Genomic DNA, 18,736 nt, shown 5'->3' with positions numbered 1-18,736 from the left:
AGACCACTTCACAGGAAGCTAAACATGTATAATTTAAGTGCCTAGAAAAGGAATTTGCTGTGCTGGGAGACCCTGTGAAAAAACAGAAACAGACTTCTATTTGCTAAAATACGACTGTTGCATGGGTTAAGGTATTTGAATAACCATCTTAACTCTTCATGAAAGAGAATCATTGTGTTTGAACAATTCACAAATTACAGACTGTTTACTAAAACTCACTTCTATAACTCATGTTTCTGATCAAATTAAGCTACACAGTTGTGAATGAGCAATGCTATCACAACAGTGCATTTTCTTTAAAATGTAATTAGTGTACAAAAGATCACACCAAACAACATTCCCACTTACTTATGAACTGGCAGTGATTATTACCACCTTCATTACATCAGGCCAAGTTGCTTCCAGAGGAAGAACACACAAAGAATTTAAACTTGTGACAAAGTGAAGAAGCAGCAGCAGAAGCAGAAGCAGCAGAATGGAACAGCTTATCCTGGAATGTTATCCAGTAATCATAAGTCATTCATGTTTAAAAGTTGTGAAAGATTTTTTTTCTTTTAAATGTAATGTTTAGTTTGCTATTTAAAGTAAAGAAAATTTTAACATTTTAAAATATGCACAAGATTTTTAAAAATCTGCCAGGGGGTAAAAGGTGGTGCTATATGTCTATTGATTAAACACTACACAAGTTGTGACAAATCTATCCAAATTCCAGAAATACTGTTTAACTCCAGTGTGTTATTTAGTTCTTGCAATTTTTATCCAAATAGATTTAATATACTTTTGCAATACTATGTTTTAATCTTATAAGAAATTAGTGATCAAGGAAAAAAGCATTCAGTGCTGCCACTTCTCACATCTTTATCAAGAGAGTGTCACAATTTTTTGTACATTTCTTAAAGCCCAACCTCTAGAAACTTATGATCAGGTAAGAATGTCAGCTTTCATTTCAAAACAATTCTAGGCCTAGGTAGTGGAGAAAAACTTGAAAACATAACTGGAGACCACCATGAAGGCTCAAAAACCCGAAGACAAATACAACAAATTCATTGCTTATTTTCAGGGGGAGGGGCAGTGTTTTTTTGGGGGGGCGGGAGGGTGTTTGGTTGGTTGGTTTAAAATTATTAAATTAAAAACAAACAAACAAACTCACTCAATTTTGGGAGGAATGACTATTTTTAATATGTTCTGGGTTAGAAACTCTCAAATATATACTGGAAAAATATAGTTCACATGAATATCATATCCCTATTTAATAAGTAACAAATAGAAACGGAGACTTAAAATGTAATTCACTGATACACACATCTTTTCATTGGCAAATCAACTTTTACTACTTTTTTTTGTTGCTGTGTTGTTGTCCAGTTTAAAAAAAAACCTACAATTACTGAAACAGTCATGTTCTCTGATCTCATCATACTGACATTCAGCCAAATGCATTAACAATCACTAGGGTCTCACAAGGAAAGTTGGTGGTACAGACAAACTTATTTGTGTTGGTGGTACAGACAAACTTATTTACTATATTAATTAAATGGTCTATTTAACATGGAATATCAATTCTCTAATCACATCTCATTTGAACTTCTTATTTCAATTAACAACTCTAAAATCTACCAACAGAGATCCTATTGTTCTAGGATCATTAAGAACATTTTCATTATCTGTCAAATGAGGGAGTAAGAGGCAGAAACTGCAAGCACTCTCAGGAGTAGGCCTCTACCCCTACTTAACAGATGATTAGGGAGTAAGCAGCAGTAGTTCTCATTAGTTGCTTAGCAATGAAAGTCTTCCTATTTAACAAGAAATGAAACAAAGCAAGAGAGGTGTTGCCATGCAAATCAATAAATGGATAGTCTTTCATCCACTCAAGGGTAATGTGTCCTCCATTAAATCTAATCAATCTAGGTTAGGACATTGATGAGGTAACTCAAGGAGGAGGTGGAGCAGGAGTAAAGTAAAGATATATACACAATATACAATGTACTATGTATACACATATACATATGTAGCACCTCGCAGAACATTGAACGTCCTGTGTAGTTATATATGCAACTGTGATCATTTTCATTATATGTATATTTGAAAAGAAATTAAGGGAAATGTAAAACAGTGAATTTCAAATATATTATTTTCCACTCTATTGTTGCTTACCCTTAATAATGACACACACCCACCCACCCACACACACACCCACCCACCCCCCCCAAAATTAGGAATTTAAAATGGAAAAAAACTACAATCTGAAATATGTTGGTGATTTACACAAGAATAACCCAATAGTTTATAATTAGTAGTGAACTTTTACAATAGCTTTCCCTTCAATAATTTAGTTATAATGCATAATGCAAATTAAAATTGTCGCAGTCCTAAGGCCTCTATTCTAACATGGTGTCTGTATGGCCAATAGTCGGTCATCTAAAGGTCACACTGGTACCATGTGCAACACCGTGGTGCTGTGTGCTACCTTAAGGTGCGGTGTGCAACATTACAGTGCTGTGTGCATTTTCCTGCTCTTTTTGCCTGGTCATCTAAGGGTCAGGCTAGTGCTGTGTGCATAATACCGGCATGCTGTGAGCAAAGGGATCCAATCTGACCAATTGTAGTTCAGTTCAAACGGTCAGATTAGGGTCGTGTGCAAAACCATGCTAGTGTGCTGGGTGCAGCTTCTAGTGTGCCATGTGCAGATTCTATCTACGTAGAGGGCACCAGCTCGGAACCTGGAAGATGAAGGAGCTAGGGACCAATCAGATTTTGACAAGTGTAAAAGAGCCTTTGAATAAAACTATGCCTCGTGCCAGAATCTGCAGGAGTATCCACATACTGACTGAAGGACCTGATCAACCCTTCAGCCAGGGGTCTCCTCCAGATATAGCCAGCTCGGGACGTGACATTTACTTTTCAAAGTTATCTTCTATGGATTTGATATGCTTCTGGTGTCTGTACTGCTGGTCAGCTGCGCCTGGAATACGGTACTTGCTTTCTAATTTTCTGTGAATACTCTGTGCTTTGCTTAGCTTCTTCTGTAGAACTGTATATATATTGTTATTTGGTGTAAAGTTGTGCATATACAGTATATGAAAGCTAAATTGTTGTAATTGCTATTAGAGTAAGTTGGTATATTTTGTAGTGTTTGGTAATGTGCACAGTTCATTTAATTTAGTGTATTAATTTTATTTTTTAAAAGAGTAGTTAATTTTGAATTATCTGATTCTTTGTTAATGGATGTAACGAGATTGCTTCAAGTTGTGTGAATGTTCTTGTTCTAATAGTACTGTTAGTTAGTAAAAGTGCTCCTCCCCAGCCCAAGTTGTGGTTTTCTCCCTGTTAATAAACGGCCACGTGGTGTTTTGAAGTTTCAGTTTGTCTGGTTTTAATTTTCCTCTCTCAATTAAAATTCACCCGAACCAGGGACGGACAAAAATAAAATGACAAAAATTATTCCTGGATATTTACAGCTTTTATAAAAACCATCCTTTATAAAAACAGTCTTCAGTAGTTATGATCATAATAAGGATTAAATTATAGTTAAAAGATAACAGTATAATATAGGGTATGCCCTAATTCTAAAATGTCCAGCAGGCCTCAGCCTTGCCATCTGATCCATTAGAGACTCCTCCTACATCTCCAATTGAAATTCTGTCCGCATAGAGTCCTGAGTACTACAGAAGTCAATGAGAATCTACACAAATCAGATTGCTGGATCAGGACCTTAGTTTGTAACATTGGTCTGGATACCTTAAAGTTACCATTTTAAAAATGTGAATAGTTTTAGCTGTAAATAATACCCCGCCACTTCCCTGCCCATATATATTTAAGGGAATGACCTGTTATATATAGTTACATTTGCCAATTATATCATTCTCATACACCAGATGACCATTCACATATTCAAATGTAATTTATTTATCCAGCTAAACTGTTATACTAAAAGGCAAATATTTTTCTGAAATCATAACCAATTTGTAATTAAGTATTGTACCAAAAAACTTACCTATGTATTCACAAACGAAGACTACAAAAAAAGGAGTAACAAGGTCGTTTATTCCCTGAACATATCCACTGGCTGGATGACGTATTGCCCAGATAAACAAAATTCGTTCAAAAATCTGAAAGAAAGATAAAGAAACTCTGAAGTAAGGAATTTATCAAATGCTGAGAACATTTTAAACACGATATTTGAAAAGCATGAAGGACAAATTTAAGATCATAGACAATAACTAGCACTAAATGTATGCATACAGAAGCATAAATGATCACTGGTATTCATAATTAACTGTCAACATTAATTAAGTTTCTCAGCTACTTAAAGAAAGCACTTTCAGGATATTAGCACATGTTAAAACCAACCTTGTACATGTTAGACCCCTAAGTTGGGCCCTAGGGCCAGACAGCAGGTGCTCCGGCCTCCACCCCCCAACGGAATTTTTCCCCCAGCCCCCAGAACTGCCACTGATCACATAGCTGCTCAGAAAGCAGAACTTGTAACAGGAAACAGCACCTTGCGGTCGGCCGACCTGAGGAGGGGAAGTTTCCCCCAGACGGTTGCTTCCTGAGTAGAGATGCTGGGGGCCGATTGCCTCCCTTGTATGGGCATGAGCCACTCGCGACCCTGCAATTGGCTTATTGTAAATTATGACGAAAAATTCGTTATATATTCCTGACCCCCTCCCGGGGACGGGCAGAGAGAAATCGAATTCCCGTCGAACCGTATCCAGGATTGATCACCCTGCAGTCTCTCTCCGGGCTCACGCGTTTCCTGAAGCCTGACAGCTTGCCGGCCGTAATGAAACTTTTGTGGTTTGTATGTGTAAGTAAGATTAGCTGTTAAGGATATCTGTATATCTGTATTGCTAGATAAGAGGCAGAGACTGGTTCCAGCCGCCCCAAGGCTCCTGCTAGGGGAAACCCGTTGACCAGGAAACCTTGAACGCAAGGGGGACCAGTTGAGCCTCGCAATTTGTGTTTAATAAGATTAGTTGCTGCATTTATGATTACTAATAGCACCAATATCACTTTTACTAACCCCTGGGACGACCTGAATAATTACTGGGACTTAGAAAAATACCAGGGCCAGCTTCTATTTGTAATTGTAGTGTTTGTCTTATTTGTTCTAGTATTATATTGTAAGACCAAGCTGTAACTAATTGTGTTATCCCTTATCCTTATCTGTGATCTGTGACTCATTTAATAAATCCTTAATCTTTAACACTACGACTGATTGCTTGCGTTATCCCCGTCACTACCCTTGGGCACTTGTCACCCCCCCCAGGGCATCCAGTGATCGAACCTCCGCCCTATTCCAACGCTCATTACCCGGTAGATAACGGGCACCTGGTGGCCATATCGGTGGAGCGAGGGGTGAGAGCAATCTGTAATCAACATGGCGTCACGAACAGGATGCCTTCGGGAGGGTCAGTGCCCGTGGTGTAGTGGGGACCGTGAGCAATCTGAGCTCGAGCAATTTCAACACCTGCAATTTCACCAAGTGGCCAGCAGACAGTCTGCGAAGCCCACCCTAGATTGGATTTGTATTATAGAATCAGGGTCAGGGTCAAAAAGCTATACGACCTCATTAACCCTGCCTGCCGTAGGATGTCTCCTCCATTGCCATCCCACCTTTAAATGTCAGCCGGCCGATAGTTCCCTGCAACCCCAGTGCACGGGGGTTGCGGAGACTAGTCGGACCGAGACACCGTCTGGCATTTGGAACGAGTGTAGCCGTATCATAAAAAGATCCGGGGCCACCGTTCCCAAACTCATACTCCCGCCCCGGGTACAGCCGGGTGATCCAGCCCACGGGTTGTTAGTCCACTTAATGAAGGAATTGGAACAGACCAGGCGGACAAGGAAACTTAGACCAGACGAGTATAAGTTGGAAGACGTGTCCACGGTCTTGTTCAGCGCATTAAACAAAACGCTGGACCTCTGTGCGGTCCTTCATGGAAGCACTATGTTTGCTGCTAAACAAGCCGCTGCTAACGACACCGACAGCGCAGAGTGTGCGATAAGTGGCAAAGAGCAGGAGGACGGGAGACCACCCCCTTATGAAGCCCCCCCTTGCCCTTTAATTTATCCCGCACTCCCCTCAGCCCCACCTGCGCCTGAGAAGAAGGGGCAGATGGAGGCCATGCCTGTTGTTATCACCAAAAGTAAGGTGGATTATTATACAGGTCAGACAGTTACGACTACCGAGTACCGAACTCGCACCAAGGCGGAGATGAAGGAATTCTTAGCAGACACAAGGCGCAGGGAGGGCGAGGCACCCCTAGTGTGGCTGGGTCGTCTGGCCCTGGATCACGGGGCAGAGATGGTAGATAGGGAGGAAGCCGCTGTTCTGGCCAAAACGTCCAATTGGGCGTCGGGGTTCCCGGGTCATCATCTCTTGGGAAATGAGGTATGGCCGCTCACCACCCCGGCCGCGGCCGTCTTGGCCATGAAAGGCAGTTTTAAGGGACTGTATGTACCTCCCGGCAGCGTAAATACACCCCATGAGATCATCTGGGCTATTGCCGGAGCGTCCATCATAGTGTGGAACCCACAAACGGTACCGTTAAATTTAGACCAGCAACAGGTTCAGTCAGGTGTCCCCTTTATTTATGTCACAGACCCCCCTCAAATTCCGGTCCAACGGGACGCGGTGGACTTGGCCGTAGATGGCGCCCCACCGATTGACACAGGGGGACTCCTGCTGTTGCATGGTTGGGTTGGGCAACCCCTTATTACCTTATATGAGGCCGTGTCCCGGCTCCGAATGCCACCAGCCCCGAAGAACCCCATTTCAGCCCTTCCAGCTGAGAGCCCTGTTAACAAGGGTCAGCCTAAACACCCTGAACGAACCAAGGCTGAAAGAGCACTTTTTGGGTTCCTGTTACATAAGGGGATCCCCAAGGAAGCACTGCGGAAGATGTCCACTTCCCAGCAGCAAGATTTGGGGAAACAGTTAGGATGGAAGGACTGGGATGACTATTTGAGGACAAAAAACGAGTAGAGGCCGGGTGCGCCCCGGCCTCCACAGACACTTGGGATGATCGACCATATCACACCCTATTGGTAGCCGGTCCCAAACCCCCTTACACCCCTGTATCTTTTTTGTTGGACACCGGAGCTCAAATCTCTGTTATAAAATCCGATGTGCCTCATGTATCCACAAGTTCTACTATGTTTATTCAGGGTCTTAACAGTATTGAAGAAAAGCCTGTAGTCAGCTTTACTTTGATTCATAAGGGGTATAAGCGAAAAGTTAAGGCTTTGTTGGGAGGAACAAATTTGCTGGGGGTTGGGGATATAAAACAACTGCGATTACAAAAACAAGTCTGTCAGGCTCTGCCTGTCACCCTGTCGCCCGAAGCCCCCCCTCCTTATTGCCCCGACCTTGTTAATAACAGTTCATGGAAATTCTCCCCCATTCCCACGAAGCCTGAAGGCATCCCCCTGATTAAGCAACTCCTCGACCAATTATTAAAGGAGGGACGGATAACACAGGCGACCGCGTCAAACTATCTATCTCCCGGCTGGGGTATCCCCAAGCCCGGCAACCCCTCTGAATTTCGATTGGTCATTGACTATAGGCAGGCAAATAGCCGAGTCCGACACCTCCCATTCGCAGGCCCAGCCACCATTCCAGAAATACGGCAACAGTTAAGCGATGCCAGTGGGAGGTGGGCCTGCACCCTAGATTTAAAGGATATGTTCTATCAAATCCCGTTGGAGGACAAACCCCAAATTCTAAATTTTGCTTTCCAGGGCGCGCAGTACCAGTGGAAGGTGTGCCCTCAAGGATTCTGTAATTCCCCCACCTTGGCCACGTCCGCTCTTGCAAAAACCTTAAAGGGGGTAGAAGCCACTGGGGGCACCACCATTCTAGCCTATGTGGACGATATAATCATAATTGGGCCCAACGAACACATAGTCCAACACGTAACTAACACCGTGGTAGCCGAGCTAAGGGCCAATGGGTGGCGAATTAATGAGAGAAAAAGCCACCTCGTGCCCTCTCAAAGCTTTTCCTTCTTAGGCCAACATTATGACCCCTATAACTGTGGCCAACCCACCTCGGGGATTTTAGACCCTTGGGTTAAAGACCCACCCGAGAATAAAAAGCAACTACAGAGACTTTTAGGCCTGATTAATTATCACCGACACTTCATTCCAGATAAACACCTTGTAGACCTGGAAACGATCCAGGAACCCCTCTCGTCCAAACGGAAACGGGAAATATGGAGTCCTGAGGCCCAAAAGAGCTTGGAACGAATAGCCACCTGGTTTGCCTCTAACCCACGCCTAGCGCGATATAAAAGGGATTCACCTTTTATCATTACCCTGTTCTTTACACAACATCATTATGGGTACTCGGTATCACAAGACGGGCAACCGGTCTATAACTGGGCCCGACGGCTCAAGGGTCCTCAGTATCGATATGGACCCATAGGACTTATGTTACTAGCCGCAGGCGAGGCACGCATTTGGGCCCCGCTATCTAGTAAAGGGACCCTGATAGGCCCCGAGGTACACCTTATTCCTTGGCTCACGCGCCTGCCCCCCCCCAGTTTTCACGGGACCAGCCTAACTTGGCAACAGCTGTGTTATTTGGGGGAAATCACGTGGCGGGAATGGACGCTTAAATCGCTGCCAAACGATGTCCGATTCCCAGCGGCCTCGGAGCCCTTGTGTATAGAAACAAAATATGACCCCTGGATTGTGTCCGACGGGGGCACTTCCCCGACCCCCCGGGCAGGAGTTCTCTGTGCTAAATGCGACCACTTTCAGGTTGATCTCCTTCCCCCGGGTTCATCGGCCCAGCATAGCGAATTTCATGGGGTCCTTCTCGCTGCCCAGCACGTTACCCAGGCCCATTCTGTTTCTGCTCAGGTCGTATTGGGTATAGACTCACAATTTTGTCTCAGCATCCTCACGGGAGAGGCTAACCCCACAGCGTTCATGCCACTGTGGGAGACTATTTTTGACCTCGTACGTAAGTTCTCCCGGCCCTGGTTTATAACCCATTGCCCGTCACATCGTCCTGACTCTAACCCCCTTCACTCCGAATTGGATCACAGAATGAGGGAAATTCAAGCTCCCCAAGTGTGCCTGGGGCAGCAGCCCCAGCTAAACACCGACCCATTCCTCCGATGGCTTCATGAGGATTGGGGGCATTTGCCTAGCGGCCGGCTATATAATCAGTTAGCCCTAGGTGCTCAGGGAAAACCTGAGGTACGGCGGCAGGACTGTGAAAGAATCGTGCAGTCCTGCCTTAAGTGTGCACAAATCAAGTCCCAAAACCGCCCGCGTTATGAGCGGTGGGCGTACGCTGCGGAGTATTTCCCTCCTGGCGCGGTGTGGCAAATAGATTTAATGGGACCCCTACCTGGAGCCCGTCGCCACCCAAAGGCTCTGGTAGTGGTAGATTTGGGCTCCCGTCAAACTCACTGTATTCCCCTGAATACCACCACGGCTGCGGCTGTGGCTGGGGCACTGCAACAGGTAGCCGCAGCATGGGGTGTGCCCTCCGAAGTTCAAGCAGATGGAGGACCCCCGTTTACCAGCAAACGTTTTGAAGCATTAGTGCTGGGATGGGGGGCTTCCCTCCATATTCACTTAAAGTATCACCCCGAAAGTAATGGTGTTGTAGAGCGGAAAATCGGGGTTCTGAAAACCATGATACGTTCAGTTAATCCCAACGCTGACTATAAGGGTTGGAGTGCACTATTACCGCAGGTTCTAATCTCTCTCAATGCAAACTATTCTCGTTGGCCTGAAATCAGCCCCAGACCTAGAGGCCCCTGGACTCCCGTATATCAGCCTGACCAACTAGTCTGGGTAGCTGAGCCACAGGCCTCAGGTCACCGAGAACCCTACACTGCCCAAATTGTAAGTGCAGGTAAATATCCTAACACCTACACGATTGTGGATGCCCGGGGCACCCACACCTTGGTCCATCATAACTGGATAAGCAAGCGTTCCGAGTCAGGAACGAACTAACGGGGGCCAATAAGGCCGCCTTCTGTTCTGTCTTACAGTTCGCCATAGCGGCGGGAGGCCAGAACAACGATCAGAGGGACCCACCTCTGCTGAACCCGAGACGGTATCGTGTGGGCGAAAATATCCATCAGCTTCTGTTCGCAGCCTATTGGATCCAGGAAGCCCTGGGAGGAAACATTGACTTATCCTCGCTGACCTCTGATAACTGTCTTGCATGTTCCAACAGGCTGTCTGTAAATAGGCCTTTGTTTGATTTATTGCCATTAGTGTTTAACTTTAGTAGTATTAATAATCCCCTCAATTGTTCTTCCCCCTTTGCTCAGTGGCTCCCCACCGTACAATGGACAGGTTGCACAAATGATCTTTTTGACCCCATTTTCCCCCTTGTTTTTCCTATTTTTAATGAAATTCGGGTACGTCGTATGGGCCCACTCCCCTTGTCACCTGGGGAAAGGCCCATGGCATCCCACTGTTGGGCCTTTTTGGGAAATAATCGAACAGAAACCAGTTGGGTTGGGGCCTACCCCAATTGTTCCCAGTGGCAGCTGGTAGATGGAAATGAGACGGCCAGCAGCCCTATTTTCAATCGTACGTCCCCACCCCCCGTTTTATGCAGTAACCGCGGCCGGAAAATTGGGTCCGGCGGCAACACTTATAACGGCAAAAACTTCTATCAGCCCCTTAAGCACACATATCTATCCCACAGCCACATTAAGAAGTTAGTTTTTAAGGGAGGCTCGGCATGTCAGGACTCGACCTTTTCCCCTTGGTTCCTCAGACCCGGGCACTTTTGGCTGTGTGGCAAGGCAGCCTATGCGGTGCTTCCTCCCAATCCTAGAGGTGTATGTACCATTGGTTCTATTTTAATAAAAGGAGGTGGCATTTACGTTAAGACCTGGCAGCCCAGTTCAGTCGGGCGGGTTCGACGTTCTTGGGGATGGTGGGAGAGGGCAAGGGGTGCGTTGTCCTCTGTAGTATCTTCAGTGGTCTCATTTAACCCCGTAGGATATATGTTATTGCGTGAGCAAGTATTATTCCAATCGTTAGCTATAGAAATGCTAGCCAACACCACTGCAAAGGGCTTTAGCTTAGTTAATCAGCGATTAGGTGAATTAGCAGATTATTCTTTTCAGAATCGCTTAATGATACAATTTTTGTTGCAATCACGGGATTTTTGTGAAACCCTCATATCTATGTATCCACAGTTTAAAGATAAGTGCTGTATCTCTCTGTCTTCTATTTCTGGAAACTTAACTGAAGTGATTAATGACCTTCAGGCCTTGGGAACTGCTGTGCGTGAGTCCAGAGAGACCTTCCGCTTCTGGTCATGGCTGGAGTGGCTGGGCCTTGGAGCCTATAAGTCTTATTTTCAGGCCCTTTTTGTGTCGCTTGTGGTGGGCCTCTGCCTCTTCTGCCTCGGGTGTGCTTTTGTTAAGGCCTGTGTTCGGCGGATGGTGGGAAGTGCCCTTATTGCCTCGGCCACTGAGACGTGTCCGCTCGTAGGAGCGGACGCTGACTCGGACACTGAGGTTTAGGTACGTTGGGCGTTGTCGGCCGGAGCATGGGGGCATGTTAGACCCCTAAGTTGGGCCCTAGGGCCAGACAGCAGGTGCTCCGGCCTCCACCCCCCAACGGAATTTTTCCCCCAGCCCCCAGAACTGCCACTGATCACATAGCTGCTCAGAAAGCAGAACTTGTAACAGGAAACAGCACCTTGCGGTCGGCCGACCTGAGGAGGGGAAGTTTCCCCCAGATGGTTGCTTCCTGAGTAGAGATGCTGGGGGCCGATTGCCTCCCTTGTATGGGCATGAGCCACTCGCGACCCTGCAATTGGCTTATTGTAAATTATGACGAAAAATTCGTTATATATTCCTGACCCCCTCCCGGGGACGGGCAGAGAGAAATCGAATTCCCGTCGAACCGTATCCAGGATTGATCACCCTGCAGTCTCTCTCCGGGCTCACGCGTTTCCTGAAGCCTGACAGCTTGCCGGCCGTAATGAAACTTTTGTGGTTTGTATGTGTAAGTAAGATTAGCTGTTAAGGATATCTGTATATCTGTATTGCTAGATAAGAGGCAGAGACTGGTTCCAGCCGCCCCAAGGCTCCTGCTAGGGGAAACCCGTTGACCAGGAAACCTTGAACGCAAGGGGGACCAGTTGAGCCTCGCAATTTGTGTTTAATAAGATTAGTTGCTGCATTTATGATTACTAATAGCACCAATATCACTTTTACTAACCCCTGGGACGACCTGAATAATTACTGGGACTTAGAAAAATACCAGGGCCAGCTTCTATTTGTAATTGTAGTGTTTGTCTTATTTGTTCTAGTATTATATTGTAAGACCAAGCTGTAACTAATTGTGTTATCCCTTATCCTTATCTGTGATCTGTGACTCATTTAATAAATCCTTAATCTTTAACACTACGACTGATTGCTTGCGTTATCCCCGTCACTACCCTTGGGCACTTGTCACCCCCCCCCAGGGCATCCAGTGATCGAACCTCCGCCCTATTCCAACGCTCATTACCCGGTAGATAACGGGCACCTGGTGGCCATATCGGTGGAGCGAGGGGTGAGAGCAATCTGTAATCAACAGTACATAATTCAGTTATATTAGTAACAATAGAGAACTTTTATCACTGGAGCTTTTAAAATAAAAGTAAGATCCTCCCCCCTTTGGGAATTTTACATCACCTTTCCACAACCCCCCCCCCCCCCCCACACACACACACACAATCCCTCTCAAAGATAAATATATTACTAAGAACCATACTTTGTACTTTTCCAAAATAACAAAAGGTCTATTCCAGGGATAGGCAACCTATGGCACATGTGCAAAAGGCGGCACGCGATTTTCAGCGGCACTCACACTGCCTGGGTCCTGGCCACCGGTCCAGGGGGCTCTGCACTTAAATTTAATTTTAAATGAAGCTTCTTAAACATCTTATTTACTTTACATACAACAATAGTTTAGTTATATATTATAGACTTATAGAAAGAGGCCCTCTAAAATGTTAAAATGTATTACTGGCACGCGAAACCTTAAAACAGAATGAATAAATGAGGACTCGGCACACCACTTCTGAAAAGTTGCCGACCCCTGGTCTATTCATACTTCTGTGATAGGTCACTGCAGATTTTTGCAATAATTCACCCCCACACACACAAACACACATACAAAAAAAAGCTTGTCTTGCACTGCCCTTCCAGAATATGTAGGGTAGTGAAACTTAAATCTCTGAAAACGAGGAATGTAGAGTCAAGGCAATGTCTCCCACATCACACCCCAAGAGAACCTTAACTCTGCCCTCCTTGAGTAATGGCCTAACAAGTGCTTGTGAAAGACCATAGGACTGTACCCTTCCTGAGCATGTTGAAGACAGCAGAGGGCATGAAGAAGAACAGTGTGGGGGAAACAAACCTTTTCTTGACTAGGATATAATTTGAGTTTAGGCAGAGTTTCACAAAAACAGGCTAGATAAGCCCAACCTACACTCATTCACTTTACCTACTTCAGATGAACCCCCTAAGACTTGCCAGATGTTAACACGTTCATTGCTGTCCTAAGGATTTTCTTTGGTTAAGTCCCAGCTAACACTATGTCCTTAGCAGCTCTGAAACTCTAAAAGCTTTTAAAAACATTCCTAAATGGCCATTGTGATCATAGTCTCTGATCTCCTGCATAAATCCAGCCAGAAAATGGGGCGAGGGGCAAGAATTCCTCTAGTTGCAGCTGCACCTCTGCCCAGATGGCAATGTGAGCTCTGGCAACTTGCTTCAACTAATGCCAGAATCAATACTGCCACATCTAGCATCGTGAGGGTTATTGGCAGCACATGAAGAGGAATGATGACTGAGAAAATTGTATTGGACAACACAGCACAAAAATGCAGAAAGTGGCAGACTTTGTTAGGGATAGGTAAGGTTTGGTTTTGTCCCAGTGCCTACTGCTAGTTCCAGGGGGCAGAGTTAAGGTTATGTGGAGGTGTGATGGTGGAAGGCATCAGCTTAGCTCTGTTTCATAGTTTTCAGAGGTTTAAGTTTAGCTCCTTACTCATTCTGGAAAGGCACAAACAGCTCTAGGCATTAGCTCTGGGAGTTGTGAACTATTTCATTCAGCTCAATGAGTGTTCTCATCCCTCCATGTCCAATCTCAGAGCTTGCATGCCTGTGCTATGCACTGAGTATATCCATTTTAATCTTCCCACACAAGCATGCCTTTTCCCAGTGCCCAGACCATATCTAGTGCTTCCCAGCAGGAACTGAGGGAGCTTCTCCCAGTAGATAACGAATTCACTCTGGCTGGACCCCTACACTTGTACTTGTCTCTTTGTTGTCATTTTTCTACTTCGTAACTAGACCCTCCCAAATCAGCCCAGCCATCCAGGCCACCATACTGAGGGTCATATCCTGGCCACATTACTGCTCCAAAACTTTCCTAGGATAGATTACATTGAGGGTATACCTGTGGTGTTCTGAGCTTTCCCAAAATTGCACACACCATTCAAAACAACTCCCTTGTAGCCCAAACATCTAGCAATTGGCGGGTTGGTGGGACTAATGTGCACATCACACAAATCTCTAGAGGAAAAGATTCAAACTCATAGGCCTTGGCCATCAGGTGAGTACATTATTAGGTAGGTCACTCGAAAAAGGAGTTCCTTAGAAACAATAGCTCTCAGAGATACAAACTGTCTAATCAAGGATCCTAAAGCCTTTATAATGTAATAACCTTTGAAATATTTCTAAACTGGTCCTTGAATATTGAGCTCAGAGGCGGTTTAGTAATATAAATTTTATGAAGGTCAGAGCCTTATTATTTTCCTTGTCTGCATTAAAAAAAGTGAGAAAATGTTTCAGATTCTTACTAGCAGCTCATTGTATGGGGTTGCATCTCAAGAACCATTTGACCAAGTGACCCCAAACCATGCTCCACAAACTCTGAGGCCGCATTTACACTATGGGTACTACTATGACACAGTTGCATCACTGCAACTATGCTGCTGTAGCTCCATAAAGTAGACAATTCTGACCTCAACAGAAGGGTTTTTTTCCCCCGTCATTGCAGTGAACCCACCTTCCCACAGCAGCTAGGTCGATGGAAGAATTCTTCTGTAGATCTCGCTATATCTACACTGGGGATTAGGTCAGTTTAACTACAGCCCTCCAGGGTGAGAATTTTTCACACCCTTGAGTGACAAAGCTAGGTTGATTTAAATTCTAAAGTGCAGACCAGGCCTAAGTGCCTGTTACAACATGGTAAGTTTCAAGATGATCCCCCCCATGGATGTGGGTTTTAGAGCACTTTGAACGTAAAAATCAGGTCGTCGTCGGGAAGCTATATCTCAGTAACCCCCTTTACCAATAACCCCACACTTGCCCCATCTCTGGCCCTGATGAGGAACTGCAGCTTTCAAAACAATCTAGGCATATGGATTTTAAAGTGTTTTAAAATACTAGCTCAAACAAAAAGTTCCGCTGTTGAAGAGATCTCTGCGGCTTCAGTCTAACCTGAAGTAGAATGCAGGTAATTGGCACAGCAGACACAAATCTGCAAAGGGCAAGACTTGGATTCACAGGTCCTTGGATGACATTTGGTTTTAATATCTACAAACATATTACGCTGAGGCACCCACTGACTGACATCAGGAAAGCCTCTATACACTCTTGGTCACCACAGAGCAGCAGTCTTACAGTACATGCACAAGTCACTTTCTCTAGTGCAGACCCTAGGTGTCCAACAGTTTATAGATCCAATTCAATCCCTTAAAGAACAATCTAAAAAGTGCTTGCTCGGTGCCGGACATTAGCCGAAATCAAACTTGTTCAGGCAATATCAGTTTTTATGTCTTTGGGAAGAGGAATAAATGTAGACTAAACAAAAAAGGTACAAAAAATGGAGGAAACAGTTCAGATAAAATGCTCAAATGACTCCAAATTTGCACTACCAACACCGCTCACCAATGCATAGCAATTTAATACAGTGTGAGCATACATGTGAATTTTAGAGCACTTAGAAAGCTCATCAAAGCCTTAACAGCTGACATTTCAAATTAACTCTTCTGTGATGAGGGCAGCCCCATAATTAAGCATATTAAATGGAAGACAGAACTACATACTACATCTGGCTGGATGCATATGGATAATATGAGACACAAACCAAGCCATTTGAGTTTTGACAGTGTAATTTTTTTTCTATTCTGTTTTCATAAAACTCAATTTCCTGATTTCATCCAGAAGCTGAAGTGCCCAAAATGCTACTAGAAAGGCTATTTGACGTAAGCGTCTACTATAGTTCTAATTGTGACTCTAAGAATCCCTAAATGCCAACCGGCAAAGGGTTCACTGTTCTGCACCTTCTGTTAGGCCTGACAAACTTACTATACCTAGCACATTGCTGTCATGATATTTATCTGTAAAGAATATTATGTGGCTTCTTCATAATTATTGCATTCTGTATGTACAGATTATATTTAAGAAGTTGTGTATATGTACGAAAACATAAGTTTTAAAACCCGTAACTCAGAGAGAAATAACAAACCCGTATCCCAGACAAGAGATAAAATATGTACCTCTGTCAAATGTAAATTAATCATCATCATAAGTCAACACAACAGAAGCCAATTTGCATAGGACAACATGAGGATATGAAATCAACATGAAGTCACCAGGTACTAGAGAAATTACATTAGAGATTTTTATTGACTCTGGGTATAAGAACAATGACTTTGGGGAAATACAGGAGGAGGGCAAAATGACATTTTTATCCATCATTGAGAGAGTAAAAAAGGACAGCACCTTTCACATCCAAGAACAGTCAATCCTAGCCATTCCCAAACTGTGGGTCAGGATTCCAGTGTGTGTCATGAAGTCCGAGCTCGAGCTCCACCCCCACCAGGGACAGCAGGGCTCGGGCACCGGCCCTCTCTCCCCTACATGGGGCAGTGGGGCTCAGGCTCTCCCCCAGGCTCATGTAGTAACTGTTGTTAGAAGGGGGTCACGGTGCAATGAAGTTTGAGAATCCCTGTGCTAGGAGCTTACTTTAGGTGAGAAGCTACTTTAGACAAGGATTTTAGCCTCTTAAAGCTGAATTTAGACTCTAAGACACCTGTTGTCCTTTTTGTTTTATATGTAACCATTTCTCTTTCTATTATCCTTACTTGATATCTCTTAAATCTTTAGCTTTAGTAATACTCATGATTGTTTCACTATAAATGTATCTCCATGATGTAGTGTTATAAAGGACCCAAACCTGAGTTGTACTAATCAAGCTGTGTGTGTACGGTTTTCTTGGGAACAACAGACCTGGTAATTACTGGGAATGCCCAGTGACAACGGCTGAATATTACAGGAGGATGCTTTCGGATGCACTTGGGGATAGGCATGCACATATTGTTAACCTGCAATGCAAAGTAAGGGCTGGCAAAGCTCCGAGGAGATTGTTTGGGTGGCTAAAGACTGGCGGTACCTGGGAACAGACATGCAGTTAAGCACCAGCAAGTCTCTCCTTCATTGAGACAAGAGGGTGAACAAGGTGTCTCAGAGTCCTGGGCACCCCAAGACAAAGCATCACACTAGTCACCATGGAATCCATTCTCACAATACGCCTGATTAACCACATGGCAGATTTCCAACTTGATTCCTAAACCAACAACCAAACTTTGGAATGCTGATCTGAAATTAACTATAGAAACTTGTGAGATTTGCCCATTACATGCCAATTCTTTCTTTGATATGAGTTAACGCATTAGTATCAAGAACTATATGCATGTATCTAAAGGAGACTATTCAATCATCTTAAACATTATCTTTGAATTTCCTTACTGTAATCGCATTAAAGAAATTCAGGCCTTGAATAATTTTCAGTAGGTTTTCATCATATAGTTTCATTTTGTATTAACTAGAATTAGAAAGAAATAGCAAAAAGTAAAAAAAAAAAATTCTTGCCCCATAAATTGCAAAGTTCCTCTGAACTACATTTTTTCATATACTCTGCACATGATAAACTAAAGTGTCTGAAGGAGCTTTTACAATCAAAAGCTGTCAAAATCTGATTAAATATTTAACAAAGACAAATCACAGAAAGAACAGCCATCATGACTAAGAAAATTCATTTAAACCATGACTATAACAGTTATTAAACCCTCAAATATTATGCTAATTATGAATACGTTGACCAACAATTGTAGAAGCTCTGACAGAGGTCCTACAGTTAGGAGAGAGAGTATAATCTTGCTCCCTGTCTTACGGGCCTTGTTTGATTCGCTACTCCTCCATCCTTGGATCTTCTATTTTAGTTCCCACTTTAGTCAGCAGAACCTTCACATGACAATTTCTGGTAAAAGTAAATACAGAAAACGCATGAGAGAGGAGGAAATATTCCATGTTTACTTCCACACAGTGCCCAGGAGGTAACTTTTTCTTAACCTATAGCCTTTGATTGTGTAAATACAAACATGGACAAGAAATAAAATGCATCATTAACAGAGCCCATAGGGAGACAGCTTGGGGACAAACTCAACGAGCAACAACAGATACAAAAGCAACTACAGCATTCACTTTTGGAGACAGACAATGCCATTGTAACCCACACACCTTCTGGGTGTGGTGTTCTGTCCCATCTAATGCCACAGAGACCACTTAGAGAGCAATTAGCTAACAGCCAGTTGGCTTTTAATATGATCAATATCACCAGGACACACTTCAAGATTCCTGAGTCCTATACATGCCTATCACAACATATGGTGTACTTCATT

At 44.0% G+C, this 18,736-nt stretch overlaps 1 protein-coding gene across 5 annotated transcripts in view; it reads right to left on the bottom strand.

Annotated features, from left to right (window-relative positions):
* TBC1D22A (TBC1 domain family member 22A) overlaps positions 1 to 18,736 on the bottom strand; it is a 459,537-nt gene that overhangs the window by 318,107 nt on the left and 122,694 nt on the right. For all 5 annotated transcript variants that reach the window (XM_050936235.1, XM_050936236.1, XM_050936237.1 and 2 more), the window contains exon 8: positions 3,992 to 4,106. In XM_050936235.1, coding sequence (XP_050792192.1) covers positions 3,992 to 4,106 — 115 coding nt within the window. The remainder of the gene's footprint in view (positions 1 to 3,991; positions 4,107 to 18,736) is intronic.

Source organism: Gopherus flavomarginatus, chromosome 1 (genome assembly GCF_025201925.1).
Source record: "Gopherus flavomarginatus isolate rGopFla2 chromosome 1, rGopFla2.mat.asm, whole genome shotgun sequence".
Classification (NCBI taxonomy): Eukaryota; Metazoa; Chordata; order Testudines; family Testudinidae; genus Gopherus; species Gopherus flavomarginatus.
The sequence above is the reverse complement of the archived record's forward strand: the minus strand, read 5'-3'. Positions and strand labels throughout refer to the sequence as shown.